This window comes from Trichoderma evansii (assembly GCF_050947405.1).
Source record: "Trichoderma evansii strain SZMC 28006 chromosome Unknown GGI43scaffold_2, whole genome shotgun sequence".
In the NCBI taxonomy this organism is placed as follows: domain Eukaryota; kingdom Fungi; phylum Ascomycota; class Sordariomycetes; order Hypocreales; family Hypocreaceae; genus Trichoderma; species Trichoderma evansii.
Genome location: NW_028145204.1, coordinates 3,183,755 through 3,210,764, shown reverse-complemented (window position 1 = coordinate 3,210,764; position 27,010 = coordinate 3,183,755). Strand labels below are relative to the sequence as shown.

The 27,010-nt window shown below is 48.0% G+C and overlaps 8 protein-coding genes across 8 annotated transcripts; 6 read left to right on the top strand and 2 right to left on the bottom strand.

The window, feature by feature from the left end:
* Nucleotides 1–5,899: 5,899 nt before the first annotated feature.
* Nucleotides 5,900–8,403, top strand: GGI43DRAFT_380072 (putative phosphatase regulatory subunit-domain-containing protein; the record flags this gene model as incomplete). The annotated part of the gene is made up of 2 exons (XM_083202926.1): nt 5,900–7,789; nt 7,999–8,403. 2 exons carry the CDS (start codon nt 5,900–5,902, stop codon nt 8,401–8,403), a joined length of 2,295 nt encoding a protein of 764 aa, XP_083065568.1.
* On the top strand, nt 8,042–9,264 carry GGI43DRAFT_394986 (uncharacterized protein). Its single transcript, XM_083204827.1, has one exon. It carries the CDS (start codon nt 8,445–8,447, stop codon nt 8,871–8,873), a length of 429 nt encoding a protein of 142 aa, XP_083065567.1. The 5' UTR covers nt 8,042–8,444; the 3' UTR covers nt 8,874–9,264.
* A 3,000-nt stretch (nt 9,265–12,264) lies between these two features.
* Nucleotides 12,265–14,137, top strand: GGI43DRAFT_380071 (uncharacterized protein; the record flags this gene model as incomplete). The annotated part of the gene is made up of 4 exons (XM_083202925.1): nt 12,265–12,630; nt 12,704–12,814; nt 12,895–13,070; nt 13,126–14,137. 4 exons carry the CDS (start codon nt 12,265–12,267, stop codon nt 14,135–14,137), a joined length of 1,665 nt encoding a protein of 554 aa, XP_083065566.1.
* A 102-nt stretch (nt 14,138–14,239) lies between these two features.
* On the bottom strand, nt 14,240–16,459 carry GGI43DRAFT_394978 (uncharacterized protein). Its single transcript, XM_083204826.1, has 6 exons — nt 16,212–16,459; nt 15,415–16,130; nt 15,149–15,259; nt 14,963–15,091; nt 14,787–14,896; nt 14,240–14,723 (listed from the first exon to the last, which is right to left on the bottom strand). Exons 1-6 carry the CDS (start codon nt 16,294–16,296, stop codon nt 14,381–14,383), a joined length of 1,494 nt encoding a protein of 497 aa, XP_083065565.1. The 5' UTR covers nt 16,297–16,459; the 3' UTR covers nt 14,240–14,380.
* Nucleotides 16,460–17,253: 794 nt separating this feature from the next.
* On the bottom strand, nt 17,254–18,236 carry GGI43DRAFT_429859 (SDR family NAD(P)-dependent oxidoreductase; the record flags this gene model as incomplete). Its single annotated transcript, XM_083209179.1, has 3 exons — nt 17,254–17,545; nt 17,613–17,866; nt 17,939–18,236. The coding sequence occupies 3 exons, from the start codon at nt 18,234–18,236 to the stop codon at nt 17,282–17,284; spliced, it is 816 nt and encodes a 271-aa protein (XP_083065564.1). The 3' UTR covers nt 17,254–17,281.
* Nucleotides 18,237–20,063: 1,827 nt separating this feature from the next.
* On the top strand, nt 20,064–22,002 carry GGI43DRAFT_172935 (uncharacterized protein). The gene is made up of 3 exons (XM_083199743.1): nt 20,064–20,886; nt 20,945–21,079; nt 21,149–22,002. The coding sequence occupies exons 1-3, from the start codon at nt 20,266–20,268 to the stop codon at nt 21,800–21,802; spliced, it is 1,410 nt and encodes a 469-aa protein (XP_083065563.1). The 5' UTR covers nt 20,064–20,265; the 3' UTR covers nt 21,803–22,002.
* A 228-nt stretch (nt 22,003–22,230) lies between these two features.
* On the top strand, nt 22,231–23,148 carry GGI43DRAFT_172933 (VOC family protein). The gene is made up of 2 exons (XM_083199742.1): nt 22,231–22,767; nt 22,865–23,148. The coding sequence occupies exons 1-2, from the start codon at nt 22,560–22,562 to the stop codon at nt 23,026–23,028; spliced, it is 372 nt and encodes a 123-aa protein (XP_083065562.1). The 5' UTR covers nt 22,231–22,559; the 3' UTR covers nt 23,029–23,148.
* A 461-nt stretch (nt 23,149–23,609) lies between these two features.
* Nucleotides 23,610–24,341, top strand: GGI43DRAFT_394969 (nuclear transport factor 2 family protein). Its single transcript, XM_083204825.1, has 2 exons — nt 23,610–23,874; nt 23,927–24,341. The coding sequence occupies exons 1-2, from the start codon at nt 23,780–23,782 to the stop codon at nt 24,297–24,299; spliced, it is 468 nt and encodes a 155-aa protein (XP_083065561.1). The 5' UTR covers nt 23,610–23,779; the 3' UTR covers nt 24,300–24,341.
* Nucleotides 24,342–27,010: the final 2,669 nt, after the last annotated feature.

Below are 27,010 nucleotides of genomic sequence, written 5' to 3'. Positions count from 1 at the left end.
CACTTTCCATCAGCGGCTCTCTCTTCTTCGCGAGACAAATAACGGAAGGGGCCCCCTGTAACGCTTGTAGCCGAGCTGGTAATTAGACGTACGAGCGGTTTCTCAACAGTTCAAAACGGGGCAGCGAGGGCGCGGGACGGGAGCGCGTGAAAATGGAGATGGTATAAGATAGCAAGGATAAAGAAAGTTTCTTGTCGTTGTGATAGTATCGTTTTTGGCGTTGCTTAGCGCTGGGGGCACCAGTAGGAGCAAGCCACCCCTGGTACTATCAGTGGCCCGTGCGTGTGGCTTGCCCAGGACCCATAAGGTGGGCCTGGAAGCTTAATATTGGCCCGTGCAAGACCCATCCTTATCTCTTGGCGCGATGACAAAGACACGCTGTGGCTGACGCCGGACGACTTCGTGCCTTGGAAGCACCGCCGCCTTGTGGCCCGCACGCACAATTCGACGCCTCTGGTGCCATGGCTGGAGATTGGACTGTAGATATGGAGCAGCTATCTGGACGGGTACTGGTACTGGTCCTCTTCATGGCGTGGACAGGGACATGCAAGGAAGGCCAAGGCTCGGCGGCAAGATTGGAGAGGGGTTCCAGATGAAGATAGATGCACGCCATTCAGCTGTTGCTCGATGGCCTTACGTACTGGCATTTGCCATCATGGGCTCTCTCGTTTTGGGACCTGATGGAGGTTTGCAAAATGCCTCTCGGCGCGGAAACGGTAGGTGGCTCGCTGCCTGACTCGGTTATCAGACTACCAATTTGTGACTCCTGCATACACGGAGAGGCGCCTACGATTGGATGGCCTCGAGCACCAGACAGCACATATGCACTCTAAGCCGTCCAGGCGCCTAAAGCGGTGATGGTTTACAAAGCACCCGGGGCCAATTGAGCCCGAAACAGCTCCATCTTGGGCGCGCAGGCATTGCAGTTGCAGACATGCACTCGCTAAGAGCTGCATTCTCTGCATTGGGAAGCACGAGGGCCGACGTGAGTTTTGACAGCCTGGGGAAAAGCTTTTCGGTCCGTCGTGGGGAAATAGCGTATGTAAGAGCAGACAGTTGGGCTCGGGGATGCGGAGAGGGGGGAGGGGGGGAGGAGTTTGACTTCTCTGGAGCTCGTTACGAACCTTCTGTCGAAGGTGGACGACGGCGGTGCAGGATGTCAGTCGTGAGAGGATCCCGGATCCGGGGCGGACACCCGAACGACGGGCTGAGCAGACATACGGAGCACCAAAGTAGTAAGTACTGCTGCTCTGGCTACTCCGCAGCGCCCGCTCCGAATCGAAACCAATCTATCCCGCCTTCCCCCTCTCCCCCTCTCGATTATATGGCATCCTCCTTGTTAGACACCAGACGAACTGGTAAGGTTGCAGAAGAGCAAACAAAGAGGCGAAGGTGAAACAGGAAGGCGACGCTGCGGAATGCACAGCGACATGGCCTGGTGTGGCCTGATTGGCGGACGAGATCTGGCAAGCCTCAGCCAAACCGCGGGCAACGTCATTATCTCGACATCTAACAGCTAACCCAAGGCGGCCACTGCCAATGAGCGGCTGAGAATGGCCGGCATGGCCCTGCTCTGGCGAAGAACAGGGGTGAGATATTCAACGGACCACAGAGTCGGGCGCCACACCAGGACCGGGTCTGATGCCGGAGTGCCCACCCCATCCTAGTCCTCATCGCTATTCCCAGGCCATGGCAACCAACCAACCAACCCCTGGCGCCGACCGCAAAAAATTCTCCTTTGGAAGGCCAACCGGCGTGAGGGTAGCTCTCAAGATGGGTTTTTGGGAGTCGGATGGGCAGACTCGCAGCGAAGCATTGCAGATTGCTGTAGAAATTTGGATTCTTCTTATCCCCATTTCGCTGCAGGACAATTGCACGACACAGGAGAGGGAAAGATGAAATTAAAGAGGAACCCGGCACAGCGTACATATTGCCTAGTATGCACGGAGCCTGCAGTGCAAGGCTGCAAGCAAGAAAAATACCTTGAACGCCTCTTCACACCCCTAGTCGCCTCCTTCAATGCGATTCGGCAGGCGTTCAGCCAACAAGGGCAGAGATTTGGCACAAAATTTGCAAATTTTATCTGTCGGCCAAGATCCACGCCAGTCGAATCCTTTTGCGAGTACGAGGGTGCGAAGTAATGGGCAGTACGTGTATGTAATCCGCACCGGCGCATTACGCACGACATTATTTGATGTTGGTAGCCCATGAGTAATACACGTTCGACTGCTTTGTAAATCGTTCGATCTACCGCCACGCCAGGAGACCAACTGGAGGAGCTCTCAAACAGCTACGCTTTTGTTCTACATGAGCTAAATTAAGAATATTGGTTAGATTGCTGGATATCTCTCATTGCCTGGGCGATAGTAACTGGTGCTAAAGTCAACTGGTAGCGTTAGTAGTGGTACCCATCTCCATATCCGGCTTCACCGGTTATCCGCCTTAGCCAAGACGAGAAGTAAAGAGAGCAACAGAGAGAGAGGGCGCGTGCGGATGGGGTCGTCCTAAATATTACTGTAAGAAATCGAAGAAAAAATAAGAACGGTAAAAAAAAAAAAGGTTTGATCCGGCCTGAGAAAATAAGATGTTAGCAATGCGCCATCACCTGGCGAGATTATCCAGATGGTTTCTCGCAAATCTCAAACCATATGACATTGAAATCAGCTCATGCATTCCATCACTAATACATGTTACTTTGGCGCTTTGATATACTAGGCCGCCTAACTAATACTGCGAAGCGCATTGTTATCAGGCGACGCCAAAAAGCCCACGGCCGCTTTGGGACTGACGCCTTTTCCCCTTCGTCTTGCACCGCTTATCTGGGCGAACGAGGGAGAGAGATAGGATATCAGAATCGTTCTAAAAAAGTTGACGGCGTCTTTTTGAGACATGATGATGATGACAATTAAGACAAACCCAGTGCCTGTATGACTACTTTTGCTGCCGACTCCGGTAACTTCCAATGTCCGCAGATGCCGCGGGCTGGGTCCCCCGGTGTTCAACGGACGAGTATTGGATAGAATTGGAACACTTGAGCCGTTTTTTTTTCTCTCATTGGCGCTGATTCGTATCACGGCACTTCCCATGGATCGCTTCTTTCCGTCTTTTCTTTCTCTTTCTTTCTCAGCTTCACTGGCGTGTAGTCGTGCTTGGAGAGCTGGGGTGCTCCGTTGGTATCATAGCTTCTTACTGTCTTGGGCACCCAGGATGCTACAAGGACTCCGAGGGCGATGGCACGGGGTGCACAGGATATGTGCATTAGCACGATCAAAACCGTCCTTCTACCATGTACTCCGTACAGGTAATTAATATGAATTAAGGCATGTATACAGATGCATACTCATATATGTACATACATGCTCGTACATGACCCTGTACGGAGTAGTATAGGTACCTTGAGACGACACGCAAGAGAGCGAGGCAGTGTACTCCGCAATAATGGGCATCCAGAATGCGACGTCGACACTGCAGCTTTATTACATTAGGGTGCATTACTGCTGGACGGAGGATGGAGTCTTTCGTTGGCTGACGGTGACTGGCAAATCCCTCCGGCACCCGGCTTTGGGAGGGGGAAACAAGAAGGCTGGCACACATCTTTTGCCGCCATTTCTGTCTCTCTTCTTGTTTTTTACAGTCTGTGTGTCTCGCTCTACCTGCAGGTGGTTTGCCTCTCTCATTCGTATTTTGCCGCTGTGCTTTGAACATCAATTGATGTGTATCAGAGGAGCGAGGGGGTGGGTGTATTCATCAATATAGCACCAAAGCCCGGTTAAGGAGCAGATTAACCAGCCAGCGTACGTGCGAGCGAGATGGAGCTAACACGGACCCCCGTTAAGTTGAAGATCAAAGGTCCAAGCAATCTACAGATTACTGCTTGTAGGTACTGTACTTGTACAAAGCATCAAATAGGCGAGGCGAGCTTGTGCTGGCGAGAGCTGTTGCTTTTGGGCCGCTGATGCTACTACGCAAGTGCGCTAGGCTCGACGATGGGGCTGCTGAAGTGTTGTTGTTGGTGCTGGCTGGGGTTCAGGTCGCCTGTTTGCGCCGTTGCTCGGCTCGCCCATACGTGATGGAAGCCCCCCTGTTGGCCGCCTATCTTAGGGCCCCTCTCGCGTCGTCTTCTAGGGAAACCCTCCCTAGTATCCATATGGAATTCTGCTGGGCTAAGGCACACTGGCCACCCTCCAAGCCGATCGACGGTGGCCCACCGTCTCAAGCCATCGAACCAGTGTGGCAGCCCGCTGGAGACTGCTGGGAGAGGGAGGGGGTGCTTGGCTACTGGACGATAGCGAGCGAGCTGGTAGGCGGTGCTGGCGGCAAGGCCAGGCCGACGAGATGACAAGATTTGATTTCGAGATGAGCAGACACCCGGGCTCTTTCAACCTTCGCCGCCGGCATCACCCACCCCTGCCACTGGCCCCAGCTCCCCTCCCACGGCCAGCCAAGTTTTGCATTGCATCCCCCCATCCAGTCCAAGGCCAATGCAGGCTAGAGCAGGGCAAGTTAAGGTCTCAGTGCAGTACACACAAGTGTGGTGCTGCGGCGCATAGCGACCTGGATCCGGGTCCGAGCCTTCCACTAGCAGGTACCTGTACGATGGCTTCGCTCTAGTCAATTTTTAATTTTTTTTTCCATTTTTTTTTTCGCCTCTGGCCTGACCCTGTCCCCATTCCCTTGGGCTCCGGTACTTGTTGGCCTGCAGGCCTTGGCTTGGCTTGGAGCACAACTGCTGAGCCGGTACGTATCTATCGCTCGTCTCGCGCAATCCAAAAACAGCCTCTCCCCACCTCCTCCGTCTTCAACTTCCCATCTTTCCCGTTTCCTCATCCTCATCGGCTTCATCACCGCCGCTTGATACTTCTCCTCCTCTCCTCCTCTCTTCTTTAAAGGGCTAATTCACTCCCCCGGAGCCCAGTCCACGACGCTCTCCCCGCCTTCAGTCAGCGTGCACCACATCAGAGGCTATAGTCTTCTTATCTCTCCGCCGTTGCCGTGCCATCACCTCATCCTTCGATTCTCATCCGCCAACCTCGCCGCGCTTTCTGTGCATCTCTAGTTTTCATCTCTCTCTACCTCGGCTATCATCAGATATTTATCTTGGGGTTGAGTCATAGTCATCTGTCTTTCCCCATTCTCTTCTTCTGCCCGACTCGACAACTCTCCAACGAGCCGGATATATCATTTGCCAGACCCATCGTTTGGCGATCTTATACAACACCATCCGCACCTAGGTTTGTGCTTCCACGGCTGCACCTCACAGTCTTTTAGCTCGGTTGCTGGAATATTGCCCGAGCTTGAGATTGTGTCGTTGCTTCCTGAGCACTGCGGAGAAGTTGGTCCCAAAGTCTCCTCCTACCTGTTGCTGTAAGTTCCACCATTGAAATTCGGCTTGCCTTTCCAGAAAGCCCTATTGCCCAATACGAAAACTTCCGACAAACTCTATTTCCTTATTATATCAAGCCCTGCCAAAAAAGAATAATCAGCATCATATTTGGAACGCCTTCGACAAGCGTTCTGCAAGCCACGAATGAGCTGTCACCACACTATTTCTGCAGGCCACGCTTCGGTTGTTTATAAACCATGTGTTGCCCTCTACCCTACCCTTGTCTCCCATACCTCATCTTTTACTACTGGTTTTGAGATCTCAACCGCCAATGTGCTGACAACGTACTTTCCCGTGTTCCAGATCTTCCAACCTACCTAGATACTAGCTTCCCTGTCGCTACCCTCTACAACCCGACAACAATCCTAGTCTTTTTCTATCCTATGATATAACTCGGGACGACTTGGGCACATATTAGCGTTTATCACGGCCCATTTCTGCCAAACCGCATTACATTTCAGTATCAGAGAAACCTTTATTTTTTCCCCAGATTTTACCCCAGCCAAAGTTCTGGGAATGCCTTACACGCCACCCTCCCACCGATCTCCCGCCTCCTCAGCGACCGTTTCACCGGATGTGAGCCGACGATCATCAGTCACTTCAGGCCAGAAGCCTTCGCTGCCTCGTTCCGCCTCATACCTCAACAAGCATCGTCGGACACCGTCTGCCACACCGTCCAACACTGAGGCTCACGCCACACCGTCTCCTCCCTATGGATCCTCCGACGAAGTCAAGAACGCTGGTAACCCTCCTGTGAGCGCGAGCTTGCGCAAGTCCCCCCCGCCGGTGACTGATGATCGAGGTATTCCAAACGGTGCCATCATCTCCCCGCCTGACTCAGCATCATCCGATAGTGAAGATGACAGCCGTCCGGAAATTCGGGGCAGGAAGCTGGGGAAGCTTAGGGATGCTGTCAGCCAGATCCCGCAACCCCGGACACCGTCACCCCCAAGCAAGGAATCGAGACTAGGCCCTGATGACGATTCTACTCCTCGAAGCATGATCCACACTAGCTTTAGTGCCATGACATTGAGCGAGCTTCCCAAGCGTCGAAAAGGCCATGTTCGATCTGCCACTGATCCCAATGCATCTGCCATCATGACATCTGCAGAGAACTCCCAGACTGTCTCGGAGGATTCTGAAGATGACATGCCGAAGCCTCCTATGGTACGCAAGAAGTCTGGTGAACTGGTCCGACCGGCTCTGCGGGGTTACAAGCGGCCCTCGAGCATGCCTGGTACCCCTGTATTTGCCAAGGCCGTTCACTTTGACTCCCATCTGGAGCACATCCGCCACTTCCTTCAGGTTGATCGACCTCTTGCCGTCAGTGCAGGCTCGTCGCCAGTGGAGAACTATGAAAGCGACGTTGAATATCCCTTCCCTGGAGGTGAGAAAAGGGGACCCGTTGCTCGATCGCCGCCATTTGACTGGCAGCTGATTACGAACAACTTCCCCCATGACTCCCCCCAGAGACGAGAGCAGCCTGTCCGTGTAGAGAGAGTTTGGCTTTCTCCGGATCAGAAGTCGATGATGGGTTCAGTTGTTGTTTCCAACATCTCCTTCCACAAGACTGTTGTCTGCCGATTCACATTGGACTACTGGAAGACGACTTCGGAAGTTGTTGCTGAGTTCAGCCACGAGGTCCGCCCCGTCGTCACCCGTATCAGCCAAGATCGCTTCACCTTCTCTATCAAGCTGTCGGATACCACCAACCTGGAGACAAAGACACTGTACTTCTGTGTTCGCTATAATGTCAATGGCCAGGAGCATTGGGACAGCAACGGCAACTCAAACTTCCAGGTCGACTTTCGAAAGCAGTTCAAGCCACAGAATGGTAAGAACTCCTTCCAAGGTGCTGGATCGCGGTCGACTAGCAGTCTGCCGCGAAGCAACCGGAAGCAAAACTCTGCCGCCGCCGGTCGGTCTGTGCAGATGGCTGCTTCGTTTGATGATTTTGATAAGAAGAAATCAAAGTTTAAGTTTGATGACCATCTCGACTACTTGGGCGAGTCCAACACTCCCGGCCTCCGCCTCAAGACCAAGTCAATTAGCAACTTGGCTAGTGATAACATTTCCAAGGGCCTGGGCCTGACCGCTCCCAGCGGACTGGCCTTTGCCAACCGTTATGATTTTGGTGCCTCATTGAGTGCTGCCGTCCAGGCGGCCAAGGATACCTCGAGCCGGGACAAGGACGCTTTGTATATGAAGAGGAATGTCCGCGATAGCCCGAGTCCCATGAATTTTGGCCCTCCCCTGAGCGCACCATCTGCTGCGGCGCACAGCCAGTCCACTGCTGCTGCCGCTGCTGCCACTGCTGCCACCGCCGCCGCCCCTGCGCCCGGTGTTGGCCTCGGCCTCGGCCTCGCTAGCTCCTCATATGAGGAGCTTGTCAGTAAATACTGCTTTGTACGTACCCCCGGAGACCACTTCAGCGTCCCCCAACCGCCCCAGCCGCCTGCCGCAATCTAGTTGTTGGTTACAAGGAACTCGTGCAGTTCAACGCAACGAAATCGGAAGAGGCTGGAAGTGAAATGGGCTGGAATGTCTGAAAAATATAAAATTAAAAATTGGGATGGGAATTGGTAGCTGACTTGGTTTTTCTTTTCGTTTTACAGTTTGGTTCGAAGACATCATCGACCGCGGCTGCGAACAAGACCGATGAGAACGAGAGCGTTAGCCCGACAACGGTGCCTTCTGCAGTAGTTCCTCACGGCCCTCTTCACCATGCCGGCCCTGCGGCTCACCACAGCCTTCACCACCACCCCATCGATATGAAACTTACTAGGCCGTTGACCGCCGACTATCTCGCGGCATCGAACTCGTCTCCTCTCGACTCCATGTCCTCTGTCCTCATCAGCAGGGATCAGCCATCGGCTCCCAAGTCGATGCCTCACATGAGATCGCCATCGCCATCCTTCTCCACGTCGCCAACTGATGCTCCTTTTTTCGCCCAGCAGATGATCCAACAGCGATTTCGCTGGGGCGGAGAGCCTCATACCGCCACCGCCATCCGAGGCTAGATGACCACTGGTAGCGGCTATCGGACGAGGACAGCTGCGATATGCAGGATATTCCTCAGTTAATGGATTTTTTTTTTACTCAAGATTGGATACAAATTTTTACAACTGGTTTTTGGGCTTGGACAGCTAACAAAGCAACACAATGTCCCTTGTTTAACAATTCGAGGCTTTTACACATGGCCTCGTCGCTTATCATCAGCAAACATTTTTTGGACTCGCCTTTGCGGTCTCTGCTTCTCTTATTCACAGCAACAACTAAAGCGAGAATCTTTTTTCTGTTTTTTTCCTTTTCTATATTTCCTTACTTTGCTTTTCGGCTTTGTGTTTTTAGCTTTTGGAGTTTGGTCACATACGACAGGGATTCTGATATTTTATTGCTTTTGCTTGGCGCTCATAAGGGCATATGGAAACTGGCTCTCATTTCATTTTTCTGCTCTTGTTTTATTTTGCGCTCTGGGTTCGGTTCATGACAGGTCTTGCATTGGAGTAACTTTGCCACTACGGTTATCTCTCCTTTGTGGTTTATCTCCCATTTGTTTTTCTTTTTTCCTCTCACTTTGCTTTACATGTCTCTTACGGCTCCAGACCGTTATGAACAAGCGGACCAGGCGAATTGATAATGACTTGTCGATGCTCTCATTTGTTGTTTAGGGAATGGACTGAAAGGCGGCCGACGGGTTGGTGCTTATGTCCAGGGTGCATTGGGCTACTACGAGCAGGCTGGAAACGGGAAAGGAAAAGTCGGTTGCTAATGGTATTGTTTCAATTGGTTCAAAAGGCATTCTGGTACTACTACTACTACAGAGAGATCAGACATAAATGGAATTGCCTAGATTAAAAAAAAGATATTATGCTCCTCAATTCGCCGCTTTTGTGCCATGCTGTATCGCCTGTGTGAATTATGATTACATGTGACTACATGTGATGACCTGTCCATGCTGCATGGCAGACTTGGCTTTTTCCCTTGGCCAGTCGACGGCCCACTTGGTGGCGGTCTTTGCTTGGGGGGACGTGGCGTGAGGACCACGGCCAGCAAAATCCCAGTTGGAGCTATAGATCCTGGCCATTCGGTAGTTCACCATGTTCACTACGGAGTCGTACTTGGCAAAGTCTACAAGGGAGGCAGCATGTCCTCCGCTATTCGGCATCTCTGCCAGCGTCGTCATTCAAAGGAAAGCGCTTGTAAGCATTGGCGGCGACGAGCTCGGCAACTTTGCGGGGGGCGAAGTATGTGCATGATAGTCGAGCCATTGGGATTGGGTAGTGCTTCTGTTCCTTCCTCGCTGCGGCCGTGATATGCATCTCAGTATCTCATCTCAGGGCGCACAATTCTTTTCTTATTTTTCTCCGTCTCATCGAACCTATCGGACGAGCTTGGAAGACGGAGGGAACTAGCTATAGCGAAAGTATGACATGAGAAGTTTGAGTTGAGGGAGTGGCTCTCTCTAGGCTAAGGGGAGAAGCTTCTCGTATGAGAGGAGCAGGGCACGGCAGAACGCAAGCAAGCAAGCGACCGACGTGCATTCGTCGTGCATTTGGGCGGATGTGCATGAGAAGGGGGAAGAGGGAACATGTGTTGAGAGAGGAGTGGCTGTTTTTATAAGGTCTTACATCTTGATGCCTGACGATGGGGGCGGAGGGGGGGCCTTTTATTGATTTTACTGGTATTGTTTTAGTGGCAGTATTTTATATACGATACTTCTTTTTTAGGAGGAGTGCATATGGAGAGGCGGGTACGTGTAAGATGCATGATGGTATGGAGAATGAGGATACGAGTAGAGTACATGTACATACATACTACATGTAAGGCATGGCCAGAGGCGGAAGGGGGGCGTGTATGGATGGCAGTGATAACGTGAAAGATGGAGATGGAAGGATCGTGAAAGGATTTATGGAGTAGATAGAGATACAGTAGATAGATTAGAAGCTAGTAACTACCTACTAAGCGATGAAGGTGTTTTTTGGGTACGAAGTAGATGCTGCGACTGGGCCATTTTGCCTGGTGAAGGACCAAATCTGTGTGTCTCAGTGCTTCCCGTGCTCCGTGCTCTCTCAACCTGGGTAGAGATGGAGAACACCAGAAAAGCACCTTATGCGAGCTTTGTGGAGAGAGAATGGGCCCATGTCTGTGGAGACGAGATTCTTGATTGAGAGGGTCGTGCATCGTGGACATGGATCTTGATGCGGTAGTATTATGTATGAATATTCCAGGTTGTCACGTCGCATTTGGCCACTGGCCATTGGGGACAACTGGACCCTTTTTCCTCAGCCGTTTTCTTTTGCTTGCTTGCTTTTTTCAAGATGCATAACTGGGTGCTGATGCATATGCCAACTGCAAGCTCAATCGCGCCAACGGGAGGCAAATACGCATCATGGAAGACTGCAAGAGAAGGAGAAATACCTCTTAGTTACTCCGCGGTCCTGTATGAATGCGTAATCGTGCTGCTGAATTGACAGCATCGCCGATGCAGTTTTCTCCGCTGGAGCGGAAGTGTCTTCCCAGACTCCCTATGGAAGCTATACTGAGCTTGGCACAGGAGGATTCTTTAGCATTCTGGGCGGGACTCTGATGGCGCCGATTGGCTTGCAAGTGCCGTTGGGCGCTGGGCTATTGTTATGTGGCGTGACATTTCACTGCATATAAATAGGGAAGGGGAAACAAAAGGCTCCGAGACAGCGGTTGAATAGTTACCCTGATGGGATATGAATACATTATGATGTATGACGTGTATGAGATATTTTACAAAATCGCGTCGTGTGTTTTTTGTAAGTCAAAACGGTGATGCAATGGATCGAGGAGATGAAGAAGAGCCTCTCAGGGGCCTCCGGAACCAAATACGCGCAAGTACGAAAATAACCGCTGGTTATTTGATTAGCTAAGGAAGAATGGAGAAGAGATTCCTGAGCCAGGTTTGATCAGGAAATCTGGGCCGTGCCGATGACAGACGATGGAACGCAGCGGCGTGACGGTGCTGCCGATTACTTGTCTTAGTTGCTGGCCCGTGCGATGACTGCCTATTAGGAACTCCGTGAGGCCTCAGAGCGCGAGATAACACTGTGCTAAGTGCTCACTGAAGGATCTGGTATGTATTGTTCACAGCTGTTACTAATTGTGTGATGGGAACCAATTCGCCACGCCCTTAAAGATAACCTTATGTGCGTGGCGAGAGCTATGCGGCACACCACAATCAATTGAACAGCTACCAGCTTTCAACAGCTTGAAAAAAAAACAAGAAATCAAGCTTTTACATCACGGCGGAAATCTGCCGAATCTATCCTCGTAAAACCAGGGGATGCTCCTTTCGGCGACTTAGAACGGCTAGCCCTACGGCTATCGCGATTCGTTACGAGTCCGTATCAAGTATGGCTCCAAACAAGCACTGCCACAATTCTTTGCAAATGAGTAAGACCTATGAGCCAGAACGAAATGAAAATTACAACTAGAGAGAGAAGGAGAGCCGCGTCTCAACTTGAGGCTCAAAATTTGATGGGGCATTCTGCCTGGAACTACGGGGGGCCTTCCTTTTTGTTGCTCGAACAGTTTTTTTTGTGGTTCAGACAGCTGCTAGTATCAATATACTAGTATGGTTTTGTAAAAGGTGCCGTCTGAACTCTAACGGTTCAGCCCTTCTAGAAGTGAATGTGTCGGTTTCAATCCATTTTTCTATTTCAGCTGCTTCACGAGTAAACTCCTGTTTCACAATTGGCAGATGCCGGTGTCAAGACAAAAGAGAAACAAAGTAAAATTAATCTCATAAATTGGCTGCCATCAACCCTCGTCGAATCGAGTCCACCCGAACATGTAACCGATTTCAACCAACGAGTGCGGGCGCTCCGGTTGAAGGAAAACACACATTCAAGATGCGTGCGGCAACTATGAAAATCCCGCCGTCACTGCTGAGCTGGCGCAGCGACAGTTGGCGCAGCGACGGACGCGCTGATAGTTTCTCCAACGAGTACTTCCAGCGCAAGAATCAGCTGAAGCGGCTGCTCTTTGCGTGCGCGGTGCGATGGTTCTTGACGGCGTTGTTGGTGATGGGGACGTACCTGGTGTTGTGGCGGTATTCGCGGGAGGCAGCCATGATCAGCAATAAGAAGAAGGAGTTCAACACGCTGATTATTGCACTGTCTATTGCGCTGGGTTTGAATATTGCGAGTTCAATGAAACATCTCGTGAGGGAGTTGAGGTGGTGGGTTCTGAGTTGGCACGAGTGGATGCCGATAGAGGTAAGGCAACATTAAGCTGCGCCACGACCAAAAGGAACACTTTGCTAATTTTGAGCCTCATTGAAATTAATAGGCCGATTATATTCTGCAGAGCGAAAATTTTAGCAGCCTCTTCCAACTGGGTTATGTGACACGTCGGCACTGGGTGAGGGTGTATGTTTTGTTCTGGGTCTTGGTCAACGTGGTAAGTAATATGCCTCAGGTCCTTTTTCTGGATCAAATATGGCTCTGGACACTTGAGCTCATTGTGGCGACTTCATTTAGGCTTCACAAATAGCTGTGGCGACACTTGGCCTGACTTACAACATCAACTCGGCCGATACAATCGCCGTGACCACACCGGGGACTGTCTCCGTACCAGACATGACCAATATCCAGACAGGCAAAGTTTTATCGTCTAATTCACAAGCCATCAGTGCTCTGAGATACACTGCAAACAAGTGAGTATCGAACGCGAGGGTGTGACGGGTGCGGTAGCTAATATTGAAAACCCAGCTACGGTCTTGTCGCTCTTGCATATGGATATGGCGGCATGGATGAGATGCCCAAGGCTGGAAGTCTCTATAACGCGGATGCAGATTTGATGTATTGTGACGAGAGTTCATGCAATTACGTCTTCTACGAAACAACCCCAGATAACCTGGATTACTACCAGTCAGTGGCGACGAACCGAACGATATCTACGCAGACAACATGTCAGAGCTGGAAGGTTCTCAAGGGAGGAGATGGTACACAACGTACAATTACCATTGACAACGAAAACAAGTCCCAGATAGTAATTCCCGCTCAGAATGGAGGGTCGCAGACAACGTTCATGGTAGATCCGTATCGTGGGTCCGGGCCGACGTGGGGGCATGTCTTGGCGTTTGAAGCCTCGGCAACAGATCCGTGGTTTTACAACTGTAACATCACTATAGGGCAGGTTACTAATGTTCAGTACCCGGTGCAGGAGGTCGGCGTCAACGTTACCAGTTTAGCTGCCTCAGCCATCGCCCTCCAGGGTTACGGCGCTTCGACTCTCGGAGTCAGCTTCAACAGCACTAGGCGTTTCCAGTTCCAGAGCTATCCGGCTGAATCTTTCTACGGTGGACCCCAAGGAGGCAATACTACCGGTATGGGTCAGCTTATGTCGGCCTTTGCTGTCGGTGTCGTTGCTATAACGGCACAAGTCAACTCAAACGTCAACGCTACGGGATTGCTGCCCTTGAAGGGCATCGAGCTGGACATCACCAGCTGGACCTTTGTACATCTAATCTTGGGTTTGACGGTCGGGCTGCAGCTGCTGCTGGCGGTGATTGCAGCCATAATTGCAAGCAAGGTGACAATAAGGGATCATAGCTGTGTTGGCTTGGCGACTGCACTGCAGCCTTTGCTGTGGAAGCTGGAGAACACCGGAAGCAGCCGGACGACGTGCGAGAAGAGGATATTTGAAAGGCTTGGGGATAGGGTGAGGGTGAGCTATGTTAAGGGGAGGACTGGTTTATACTATATAAAAGTAGACGAATAGGGGACTACTAATGCAGAGTCTCAATGTAACATATATATAATACTTAATACATTGTAAATAGCACAAATAATGGAGCCAATAGTTCTTCGTGAAACCGGAAACTAGAGATGCAAAAAGGACTCCGAAACGGAGGACCATTATCTTCTAAAGGTCTGTTAAAATTACATTGAGCCTTCGTGCTTTGTATGCCATACCACGCAATCGCAACCTATCGGTAGAGCTCAGCGAACAACTTCCATTTACTTAAGTTCGTGTCGAAGTTAATAACGCCCCCACAATCATCACGAGTGTCCCTATCTCACCAACCTCAGCCCTCCAATCTTCCCACTCGACCGTCCTAAGTATAACACAGTCATCGGTCAACAGCAACTTCATTAACACTCCTGTTCGCAAGAGCCCGTATATTTTCCGCTCCTTGCTGCAGATTTCGAATTGGAATTCTGTTTGCCATTCCTCGATACAATTCGCATTCCACAGAAGAGCACTGTTTGGCAGAGGTATAAGAACGAAGCCGCAAGTGGGATACGCAGAAGCCTCAGTTGACATTTCAATTATAATATTGAGGATTTGAAAGATAGTCACCGTCCTTCCCGGTGGATCAGTATGAATTATAATTAAATGGCAATAACACGTTGACAAGAGCGCTCACCGTCTCCTTGATTCGTTGAAGATCCAGTCCATCCAAGTTACGCCGGGGTCATCAGGAAGCTCTGACTTGCGGATCCCACCGGTCGACGACGTTAACGCATTGAATACAAGCTTCAGTGATTGTTAAAGCGGAACGCACACTATGCCTAGGGAGAAGTTGGTGTGCCGCTCACTTACATTGACTGTAGTGAGAAGGGCGGCTTCAAAGCCGCCATTGTCCACTGGCACCTCTTGAACTCGCAGCAAACAGTACACGAGCAGGGCTTGGAAAGCAGCCAGGAGCTCCCATTTGTCAAACTCCGAATGCTAGCAATGGTTATTTCTAAATTCAAAAAATATCAAATATCAACAACGGGCACATACCTTGGAAAGTATTTTTTCTTGCTCGAGCTTGATCAGCTTCCAAACAAGCTTCTTGCTGGAATCAGTTCGGGTTTTGAATAACGAGACCAGGCCCATGCACGTAAGTAGTGACTGCTCATTAAGGGAATATTAGTAAAGGCCATTATTCACAGAATGTACGAGTATTCAAAGTGCAAACTGTGATGACTATATTTCCAAATTGGCACTCTGTTTTGCGGGAGAACAAGCGTTTAAGAATATGAGGGTGAGCAAGCGTATCAACTGACCTGTTGCCGCGGCCCCACTCCAGTCTCAGCCCATGAGATTTGTAAAGGGTGAATAAACGGTGGCAGCGCGGCTTTTCGGAGCATCATAAAGGGAAAAGATCGCAATATCTGCAATGCCAACGACACCAGGGGGCCTTGGTTTGGCTTAGAAAAGGTCCGACGTTCAAACAGCGAAGGGCCAGATATGTCCCATGGCTTCAACGCAGATATGCCACTTTCGACCACGCAAGTTTCGTCACCCCGAGCAACAACCAAAGGATCAATACCAAGTTCAACAAAAAGTGGAGTGTTAAACCCAAACACCTTGAGATCTTTGAGACTAGTATCCAATATGTTTTCCATTGACCATCCGAGGGAGATTGGAGAATTAGGGGCGCCCTGGGGAAATTCGGTGATTTCCAAGTTTATAGATGGGCTAGACCCTCTGGCGAGGGCCAGAGAAGTTGTATCTCCATGGGGCTTCGAAGGCTTACCCGCGGCGCGAGTTGCACCACTTACATCGCTTCCAGAAGACTCTCCCTTTCGCTGTGCTGCCACAGCAAACTCGCATTCTGTACTCCGGTCACGGCAACGAATACAAGCTTCTGAAATAGTATCTTCAGGCACGATGCAGCGAGTTTTTGCCCGAACACATGCGGCGCAAGATCGCCTACGAGATCTGCTCGTGTCAGGAAGTTTGGAGCGACAGTAGTAGTAGTGTCGCTTGCGTGAGGACTCTAACAAATGGATATTAGCGCGTGTTTATAATAAGAATAACTACGGAGTAATTTTCTACGAAATTTCAGAGATTTTCCTACCCTGGTTGAATGTTTTCTTGCATAGCGGACAATAGTGGCCTGCTTCGTGGTTGCTTGACGGTATTCGTTTCTGCCCCTTTTGCATCTTGACATTTACCGGAAGTTACGGTTGGATCTTGCGGCTCAGTGTTATTGGTGCCAGGGAATGCACTTTGTTGAATTCATCTATTCCGTATGGATGGAAAAGGGTATGAGTTGCTTTGTTTACCCCTAAAGTCCATTTCACGGAGTTCCGTGCAACAATTGGCTTATTAATTTCCATCTGCCAAGCATGGCAATCCTGAGTTAGTAATGCTAGTTAGTCTACTTCGATTTTAAGTGCGAGTTAGCGGGATCGGTAGCACTCTAAAGTGGGCCGTTTTACCATCTTCAGGCATAGCTTTGTCCGCATACTTTTCCAAAGTCCGCTCCATCTCGTGTTTCGGCGCAATTTTATACACATTAGGGCTTTGGCTGTCAGCCAGTTAACCACTTGCCTTAATAATAGCAATGATTAGTTATTTAGAGGTCATTAAGCCAAAACTGAACAACGTATCGCGTCTACTGCACTTCTAATAATAATCTCATGTCTTGTAGCCATAAATAATCCCCTTGATGAGTTGTGTGGCACTTTTAATTTCTTAGAGAATCAGAATAGCGCAATTTAAATGTTTGTAAAGGCCAATGGTTTTAATGAGGGGGTTGATGAGGCTGAGGCCAGGCAAAGCCAACAGCAGCGACTACCTACTCTGAAAGTATTGGATAATTCAAGCATCGCGGATTTCTGGGGTTGCACGATAGAGATGATTCAACGTTGGGTTGTACCGTAATTGGAACGCCAACTACGCCGATTCAAGAGATAATATACGCTATATTCGTAGCCTGTTACTCTGATAGCGACAAGAAAAGCCAGATGACTTTGAATAAGTATAACGCTGTTTTATCTCACTATATTTGGCCGTATCATGATATTTCTTGTAAAATGAGGTAGAGCCAACTTTCAAAATCCCTCGAAAAGCCGTGATTTAGCTTTAATTGAACAGACCATTGTAAAAGGCAGGCCGAAAGAAGTGCCCAATAGCACTACCCATTTACATAGTTCCAGTGACTCCGCCGCTGACGGAGATCCATTGTGCGGTAAGCCAGCGGCTCTTCTCCGAAACCAGGAGCAACGCAGCATCGGCCATATCTTCGACTGTCCCAATTCGTGCCTCAGCTCGCGTCTGCGCCGTAACCCCTTTCATTAAATCAGCTGCGGCGGTTCCCTCGTCTGCCTGTATGAACTGTCTCGACATGTCTGTCAGGATTGGCCCCGGGGCAAGGGTGTTAACGGTAATTCCATGGCCACGGCCAAGCTATTATTGCCATTAGAACCAATATGTATTTGTGAGAATAGTAATCTTATCAAAAAGAAGAGCTCACCTCGCCAGCCCAAGACGCCGTGAGACTATCTTGCGCAGCCTTTGTTGCGCTGTAGACTGCACTAACTTCGGGACCAAGTTTTGAGGCGATAGAGCCGACATTGATGATGCGCCCGCCTCTGGGCATTTTACCTAATCCAACGACAGCTTGTGTTAGGTAAATCGAGCCAAAGACATTGATACCGAATTCGGCTTCAAGGATTTCTGGCGTTGCCTCTGAGAGTTTTTTAGGGTTTCCATATCCAGCGTTATTCACTGGTTCACAGCCAACTATCAGTCACGTCCAAGTCTCATTTAACAAACTTTGAGGTTTTCTCAAGTACATACCCAGAATGTCAATGTGGGAAGCGCCAAGTCCTTCCAAGGTTTCTTTGACTATCTTCGTCGCAGTGCCGGGCTTCTCCACCGCTCCTTGGACAACGGTTGTTTTGGTTCCAAACTCCCGACTGAGATCTGCTGCCACCTTCTCAGCACGAGCCTTGGAGCTCTCCGAGACATAGTGAATTGCAACAGCTGCACCGTTCCGGGCAAAAGCTCTGGCGATGGCAGCGCCAATGCCATTTTCTCTGCCCGAGCCAGTGATCAAGGCAGTCTTGCCTTCAAGAGAGAGAGTTTCGGCAGTCATGTTTTTTGTTAAATCTAAATGAAAGATATCAATACTGGGTGAATAAGATTATCTTGGAGACCGTTTGGATGGATCTTTATATTTGCGTATTCAACTAGGTATCAACATTGAAGCATTGCTTAGTATTGATCTATACCAATACATGCTGATAAATTTCCGCTACTATTCACGGCTCTCCGTGAACAACAACTTCATTTATTCGCATCTCATATGGTGACCGCAATTCTTCCTGATCATATGGATTTGAGCAAACTGGCTGTCGGAAATACGAAGGTATTAGCAACATACCCTTTAACTCCATATCGTACGCTTTGGCGGAGTTCCTGAACAAGTAAGTCTATTTGTCACAATCCTGCTTCCGTAGCCCGCTGTAATGTGGGGCACAATCCGCATAAACGCTTGGATACCTCATTCAATCAGCATTACAAAGCAGCCAATGGTGAATTTCACGGATATCCGTGAAGGAAATTTCCAAGCTGCCTTGATACCAGTTTATTTTGTTTACGTAGATGTTCTTAAATTTCATATTACTTAAAAATATTGATTATATATTCTATACCCTTCCATACTTCAATCTGGTCTATGACTGCTCGAAGTGGCATGTTTAGAACTTGTTATGACACCCAAGCCCTAAACAATTGGCTTTGTCGAATGGATATTTCCCTTGAAACCCTTTTACAGGGCGAGCTTATTTAACAGGCTGAACGACGCTCTATTCAACTGTTGCCTGTAGCCTCTACTCCGTTGATAATGTGATAATTTTCAATGTTCTTGAAAGGCCAGCGATCATGAAGGTATGAAAGAACTTAGAACTGACAGCTACCAGGGCGAATCATGCCTATTCAGCATGTTTTCTTCCTAAATTTCCATGTACGCCGAGAGAGTGCCGCTGCTGGACTGTAATATGGCGCTTCTTATTGGCTTTATGACTGCCGAGCTCTCTACTTGCTAGAGCTTTTTCTCTATACGCAGTTTCAGCAAGTTTTGCAGCTGCCTTACTCATCTGCCAATCATGATAGGGCATGGAATTGATTCAGCAACATGAATCACCAATACGGAGGCTTGGTGGTTTTATCCATTGTTGACTCAGTCGTATCTTTGCGGGCAAGGGAAATCCTCTGAGAAAGAGGGATCAGGCAGAGCGAGAGAGAGGCAGAGCATGGAGCATCTCTGCAGGCAAAGCCCACACCCACTCAAGGTCGATGATCATCATGAAGTTCCAATCCCTATTGATGAATATGTTGCCGGGATATAGATCGGTAGGTTGAAGTAGAAAAGGCCTGCTGCGCATTTCTCGTCTGCTGTAGTGATAAGAGAATGCGCGAGGCAATGTCTAGATGGCTGATTGTTTTCGGCAACTCACGACAATGAAATCTGTGTTTAGTTGGCTAAAAAAAGTGTTATTGATACCGAAACATGTCAGCTACAATTGGTTCGGTTCTATATGTATCGCTCCTCTGAACAGTTCTCGGTGCGCCATCATTTTACATCATGACGAAGTAGCAATTAAGCCACCGGTTTTATTAGGGTAAGTCGTCGTGGAACTGAATCGAGCCTCTCCGAGGCTGAATATGAAAGATTCCAAACGAAGGATCGCATTACTTCGTACCATTTACCAAGCATTCTCCATAGTATTATCTCGGGATTTTATCTCGGGCTTGTAAGGAGAAAAAGTCTCGGCTTTTGCCACGGTTCATCGCGAGTCTTTAAAATAATCAAGTCTTCCGCCCTAGATTGACACAGTTAAAACACCATTCCAGTTAGGGAAATCAGTACCCCTGTCATTTTTTCTGCCCCGCATCCCACGCCACTCCTCGCTTCCATATCCGAGTTCTCAAGCGGAGCTCTCCGAAGACGCTAAACTGTCAGCATTCACGGCCGCTTGAAGGCTGAATCTCTCTTAAACGTGGTCTCATGAACCCTTTTCGAATTTTCTAAATCTAGCGGATATTCTCCGTATTTTTTTTTTTTTTGCAAGGTTCTCATTCACACTGGTAAAAATTGATTCCTCATCGCCAACACAGATACCATGCCGGATCTTGTTTTCATAACGGCAACCAATCGGCTGATCCCTGATGATAAACAAGCCAGGAAGCTTATACGGAGGCAGGCTATGAGCAAACCTGCCCATGCCAGACGAAAACGAGGTGGCTATGGACAGCATAACCTTGTACAGTATCCAGTTGAAATATTTTATAACAAAGAAAATGGAAAGAGAGATATTGCTTGGGAGGCGATTCGGGCCATCGTGCCGAGCCTACCGAGCTGTCAATACGAGAGAATGAGAACGCAATACAACTTTGATCTTCTTGATCTGTCACAGTTGACTTCATTTCATATCAGCTATGCAACAGCAAGCTCTCTTGCAAACAAGCCGGATATGTTAAGCGATATTCTCGGCCGCCGGCATTGGTCATACTTGAACTATCTGCCGGGCCGCATCGGGCATAATCGTGCTCTAGACAAGGCTGCTGCATGTGTGGCCGCTAGAGCTCAGCAATGGCTTGCTTCCCCATCGGAGCCGGCATCCGGCAACATATTGAAGCTTTACGCAGAAGCATTGACGGCTCTTCAAGCCGAGCTGCAGTGTCCTGACTCATGTTTTGGGCCAGACGTGCTCTGTGCCACAGAGCTACTTGGAATATACGAGGTAAACTTGATACGCGTTTACAAATATGCCTAGTCTTTCTGCTTACAACAATACATAGTTGTTGAAAATGTCGACTGAAGACGCTTGGAACTACCACTCCTCAGGGGCAGCAGCACTGATCAAACTTCGTGGCCCTGAACGCTGTCAGAGCGACTTCGAGAGGGCACTGGTGCTATCCCATGTTGGTCAAATTGTAACCCTCACCCTTCATCTCCGCACATATTTAGCGCAAGATCTGAGTTACTAACGGTGCATTTACTAGTTCCACGACGCGCTTAACGTTAACCAGAGCTGTTTTTTAAGTGATGACGCTTGGCAAGCAGTGCTGCGCTCAATACCTACAAACGACAATCTTTTTTCTGATAGGAGCGAGCCAATTGTAGCGCTATTGACCAACGTATGCCATGTGCCAGAGTATTTTAATAAAACGACGCAGATCATTTGCGTCACTCGCGACAACACTCCAGACTATTGGATTGACGATGTTATGAGCAATCTGTATCGACTCCGGCTAGCATGTTTGCAATGGCAGGAAGACTATTTTGGGTCAACTGCACCAGGCTGCCCTTATATGCAAATAGATACAGACAGGCAGCATGAGGCTCTCGGATTCAGCTTTGCTGTCTCCATCGTAATAAATCGGCTGCTCTTTTGCTTGGACCCGATAGCGAATGCTTATTGCGAAGACACGGCGCAGAAGTTCGCATCGAAAATCCTTGAGATAAAAAATATAAATCTGTCGAATGAATCTCAAGCAGAGCTTTTCATGGCAATCAAGCTCAGTGTCTCAAAGACTGCCCGAGAAACAGCAGCAAGGTGGAATGAGTGGCATAAGCGTGCTCAGCTTAACTCCCGTCTGATGCCGAAAGAAATCTTCACTGATTGGTGCCGCAGAATGAATTGGGAGACACCTTGATCTGATATGAGAGATTAGGCATTTGGAATATTTTAACCAAGCGAGCGTTATTTTTGTATGCATCGTAGCATTGCTGGGTAGATTGAGCTGAATCATACTCCATGTATTATATAATCTAATTGTAATCGTAACGGATAGGCTATTCCCCACGACTTTACTATAAAGTATTAGTTCAGCTGCTTGTATAAGCGACTGCTTCGTATCTTTAGATTCCAACCTGGAGATGCATAGATATACTGAAACTTCCAAGTATGCAACACAACGGCAGCTCTCAGTGCCAGGGTACTGGCCTCTTAAAGAAGTTTAGTGCCCGCTCTATTTCTTTCAATCGTCTTTCCCGACTAACTAGCCGCTGGGAGCCACTAAGATGACAAGGGTACTGGCTACCGGAATGGTATTAGCGTCACAATTCTGGCATTTCTGACAAAGCTTTATCCTGGGGGAAAGCCTGCAAAGTAGCAACTCATGACGCCACTAAATGAATTGAAGTGGGAGTTGGTGATGAAAGATGTGTAATCTTTGATAGGTTTCGGGCATTCGTTCTAAACTTGTGATTTATCAGCGTTTATACTGGGCATAATGAAGCAGCTCTCAATATCTTGGAATCGAGTATATAAGACCATGAAGCGACCCCCTCTAGAAACGACGAAATACATTACACACAACAAACATTCAGTTTCAATCAAGACAACTTAACACATTCACAACTCAACTCTTCTACTTTTAACTAAGTTAACAAACTTTTCAATCCGCCACAATGCCTATCGGACACGTTCTCGTCAGGGTCGCTCAGGCTGACTTCGCCCCCACCGTTCAATTCTACACCACTCTTCTCAAGACTCTCGGCCTGAATGTCCTTCCTGGTTTCCCAGAGGGAATGGTTGGCTTTGGCACTGCCGGACCTGAATTCGTCCTGAAGGCTAGCGATAAGTCTAGCTACACTCACGTCGCTTTCCAAGCAGCCGGTAAGTAAAAAGATATCATATCCCCTTCATATCTTCGTTCTACATAGCTTGCCATGTAGCCTTTCAACTAGTATAGATATTAACTATTCTTTTATAGATACCAAGGCTGTTGATGCTTTCCACGCCGCCGCTCTTTCTGCGAGCGGAAAGGACAATGGAGCTCCCGGAATTCGAGCTGGAATCCACCCTCGCTACTACGCTGCTTTCATCTACGATCCCCTTGGCAACAACATTGAGGCTGGTACCTTGACTGCCGCTTGAGGGCGACTTTGAGCCAATACGCAGTAAATAGGAATGTGTTGTAGGACTGACTAAGCTGCACATGGCTCAGCGTGCAGTTTTAAGGGTTACATTAAGCTTGTACAAGTAGTTAGCGATGAGAATTTAAAGCAATTGAGACTTGTCAAACTAGTTCAAAAAGTTTGGAACTATCTAACTCTATATATACGTGATATGTATGCCAGATGACTTATACGCGATATGGGATTCTAAAGAGATGGTATATGGAGTAGTGCCTAAGCCAAGATTCGCCCTTGTGCAATAGTTCCAAATGAATCAATCAGATTGTTCCCATGATTGCAACTAAATTACAAAATCCTTCAATTCAGCACAAATGGCGCATTCCGAATAATGTTATATGACGGCTGTCGCTGTTTAAAGCTATTTTGTGTTTCCGTGCGGAATCGGCGGAAATGGCGCAGTTTTCCGCTAACTGCCGGCAGCCGTACCGATCACTATGCCACGTCTGTGCCGCTGCTGTGCCGCTGGCGAAGAGATAGCGGCCATCAAAATGATGTAACCCATGGACGCTAGATGAGCTAAAGCAAATGTTACGACGCTGTACCAATAGCGCTTTAGCTGCAGCGCTGAGGTAAGAAGTATAAACGAAAGAAATGCAAATTCAGATTTCACATAAATAGAGCAAACGTAGATTGCCAAGAGTTGTTTCTTCTTCATTGATTGTACAATTCAACAACTCAAGCAAGTCGTCACAACTGCATCTTCACTCACAATGGCCGCGCAAGAAGGACGAGCTCCATACCCCCCATTCACGGCAGAGACGGCCCAAATTAAAGTCAAAGCCGCACAAGATGCCTGGAACACCAGGTTCGTATATCGCTCTTCTCATCTAGTTGGCTTTGTTTACCAGAAGCTATAGAAACCCAGCCGGCGTCAAAATGGCCTACACCCCAGATTCCATCTGGCGCAACCGTAGCACATTTTTCACCGGTCGCGATGAGATTCAAAAATTCCTCACAGATAAGTGGAAGAGGGAGAATGGTTACCGCTTGCGAAAGGAGCTCTTCGCTTTCACAGACAATAAGATTGCAGTGCAATTCTGGTATGAGTGGTATGATGAAGCCGGACAGTGGTGGCGCACTTATGGCCTTGAGGATTGGACTTTTGCGGAGAATGGATTGATGAGGAAGCGCCAGATGAGTGGAAATGATGTAAAGATTAGCGATGAAGAGAGGTGGTTTAAGGACGGCGTTGACGTGAATACTGTGGATATTGCAGAGAAGCACTGGTAAAGAATGAGTAATAACTTGAAAATATATATTTATATGCTTGGATTTCACTCTGATGTGGTTAATTTATGTGAGAGAAACACTTGTTAGACAATGAAACAAATAATCAGATGCTTGTAGAAGTCAGTTTCTTTAAATTAACTCTTCTAAAAAATTTTTCTTAATTGTTGTTATTGCTAATCAGAGCTATTGTGAGTTGTGTTAGTTTGTTGAAATCATACTGCTCGTGAGTTCTTTTGCTTGACAAGCAAGTGCTGGATGTATCTTCCATAACTATACGCCATGTCAGCGGCTCTCGCTCCCGTACAATTCTCTACGCTTAACATTTCGGGCAACTGTTGCCCCAGATAGAATGTCTCTAGCGCCATAGGGTGCATTAACTCCGGGGATAAGCTCATCACTTCGGGGTTTCTGACTCAGCCATCCCACATATTTCCTCTCTTGCCCCCACGTTGAGGTAGAAGAAGATAGGGAAATAGTAGTAGGGTAGGTAAAGTAAGTGAAATTGCGGAAGATACAGTATCCGTAGATAGAAGATGACAACATTGATTAAGCGGTATTAGATATGGGTATATAAATAATGCCTAGCTAAGGTTCTACTAGGCCACTAAATTTTACCATGCTTACGTTGAGATAACTAGAGTGACTAGAAAACTTGCGACAAATATTGTAATCGAATGTTGAAGAATACGCACATGACTTTTGAAGATAAAAGGTGAATGTAATTTGTTTACTCTAATCTATGAGATGTAATAAAGATGCTTAATGGGACGATGCTCAACTACTGACAAGGCGTGATAACTGTTGCTCTATAATGATGTATAATTTAGCTATATTGGTGAATACGTTCACCAATTGTCTCTCAAAGCTAAATGTTGAAGTATGGCTATTAAAAGTTGCTAATCTTAGATCTTTCGGCTCTATTACAAGTTTTTGGCGATTGCAATAAGTATTCACTACCTCTGGCTGGCAGGATGTCATATGTCTCGAGTTTATCTTCTATATCCCTAGCATATGAATGCTATATTGCTCGTTTGTTAATTAGTATATGCGTAACATTGCAAACTGAAGTCTCATGACTGCATGAATCAAGGTCTGGAGCCTCAATTGCCATCGTAATTTGAATGTCAATTGGAGGTTGACTATTAAGGTGTCTGCCATGTACGATTCGGCTTCTCAGCTCTCTGCAAAAGCAGTGTTGCGTTGCTTGGAGAACGGATACTGGACTCTACAATTTGTACATCTGGACCGTCGATAGTCCGCAATTCTTACTGTACCAAACCCTCGAAATATATATTGGGAGCCTAAGCGCAATTGACTGCATGTCACGCATATGTAACGTCTGCCCTGTAGATTTTGTCACTGCTGTTCGCGGTACAACCAAGACACGGCCATCTTCAATGGCTGTCTCAAAGCAAGATAGTTGTCCACTTTGATTCTTCCCTCGAAAGAGGAATTTACTGCTGATATATTAGCTTAAAAATTGTATAGAAAAGTAGTTATATAAAGCCAACGGTGGTATGGACCAATTGGAGTCAGTGAGCAAGCCATGAACCACATCTCAAGCTTCCTACAAGATAGCGATTTCTTAGCTCAATGCCATCGCCGATTAAGAGAGCTCCATCAAGTCGATTCAAGATGCAGATATCTTGTAGTTAGGAAATATGCGCTGATTAGAGTTTTCAGGGCTGCCGTAAAATCGCATGGTACACGTTGGCTGTCTATCAATCTCGAAATCGTCATTCAATGTCGGGCGCCGGGCTGCTGGGGGTTCGAATCAGTTAAGTGATGGTTTATAGAATATCTGCAGCGGGTCTTTTGGAATACAGGCCGTGAGCTCTCAAATAGATGAAAATGTTTATAAAATTGTATCCTTTATTCTTGAGATTGAATGCCCATACGACCGACTGGCTCAAGCGCTATGTTGACGGTAAAGAAAAATGTCAACTCTTCAATCTTACAAGATGGCGCTCGTCAGCTACAGCCAATGCAAAATGCAGACCTTATGAATCGCCAAGAAACTATCCAGTAGGGGTTTTCTCTGGCTATCTTGGCACCACAAAAAGAAAGGGATTTTTGTCGCTCATCTTGGCATGCCAAGAGCGTCTACTTGTATGCAATGCGTCGAAAGGGCGCTCTCTACGAGTGGATTGATCCAGCCCTCCGAGGAACTTTTTTATGAATGCCGAATCTGGGGTAGCGTTGCGGCTGTGGAGGAAAAGATCCCTGGGGCTAACATGTCAAAACGATAATTAGCCCTTATCCATGTTAAATTGCTCCTATTTTATGGCCAATAAGTACATGTATATTAATGATATGGTCTGGGTTCTCCGCACACTTCGACGCTCTGACTTTCTTGGCCAAGATTTTGGCTAAGATGATTCAGGCATTTCTCTTGATTAGAATCCCGGCCTCCAAATTGGTATGGCGATCGGCGATGGACAAACCATCCATCTTTGTTCTCCCCATAGACGCCTGGATATCGTTCAGTTTTATTTACTGGTGACGATTGATCTACTTATATAGAACGTTTTGTAATAAAAAATGGAACCATGGACCATTTGTATCCTCCTTCCCTCGCACGCCTGACAGTCGACAAGTGGCGGACAAAGTTGTATCACTAAGATAGGCCCACGAGGAGCACCAACCAACAGGTGCATTTTGCGACCTTACGGAATGAGCTAAGAGCAAATACAAAAGTCCATCGTAGACCC

Bases quoted from the DNA above. Each gene is read 5' to 3' on its own strand.
- GGI43DRAFT_172933 (XM_083199742.1), top strand. From the start codon at position 22,560: ATGCCTATCGGACACGTTCTCGTCAGGGTCGCTCAGGCTGACTTCGCC. The intron at 22,768-22,864 runs GTAAGTAAAAAG...ATTCTTTTATAG, and splicing joins CGTCGCTTTCCAAGCAGCCG to ATACCAAGGCTGTTGATGCT.
- GGI43DRAFT_172935 (XM_083199743.1), top strand. From the start codon at position 20,266: ATGCCGGATCTTGTTTTCATAACGGCAACCAATCGGCTGATCCCTGAT. The intron at 20,887-20,944 runs GTAAACTTGATA...AACAATACATAG, and splicing joins AGCTACTTGGAATATACGAG to TTGTTGAAAATGTCGACTGA. The intron at 21,080-21,148 runs GTAACCCTCACC...TGCATTTACTAG, and splicing joins TATCCCATGTTGGTCAAATT to TTCCACGACGCGCTTAACGT.
- GGI43DRAFT_394986 (XM_083204827.1), top strand. From the start codon at position 8,445: ATGCAGGATATTCCTCAGTTAATGGATTTTTTTTTTACTCAAGATTGG.
- GGI43DRAFT_394969 (XM_083204825.1), top strand. From the start codon at position 23,780: ATGGCCGCGCAAGAAGGACGAGCTCCATACCCCCCATTCACGGCAGAG. The intron at 23,875-23,926 runs GTTCGTATATCG...CAGAAGCTATAG, and splicing joins CAAGATGCCTGGAACACCAG to AAACCCAGCCGGCGTCAAAA.
- GGI43DRAFT_394978 (XM_083204826.1), bottom strand. From the start codon at position 16,296: ATGCAAAAGGGGCAGAAACGAATACCGTCAAGCAACCACGAAGCAGGC. The intron at 16,131-16,211 runs GTAGGAAAATCT...TCCATTTGTTAG, and splicing joins CAAGAAAACATTCAACCAGG to AGTCCTCACGCAAGCGACAC. The intron at 14,897-14,962 runs GTAAGTGAGCGG...CAATCACTGAAG, and splicing joins CCCTTCTCACTACAGTCAAT to CTTGTATTCAATGCGTTAAC.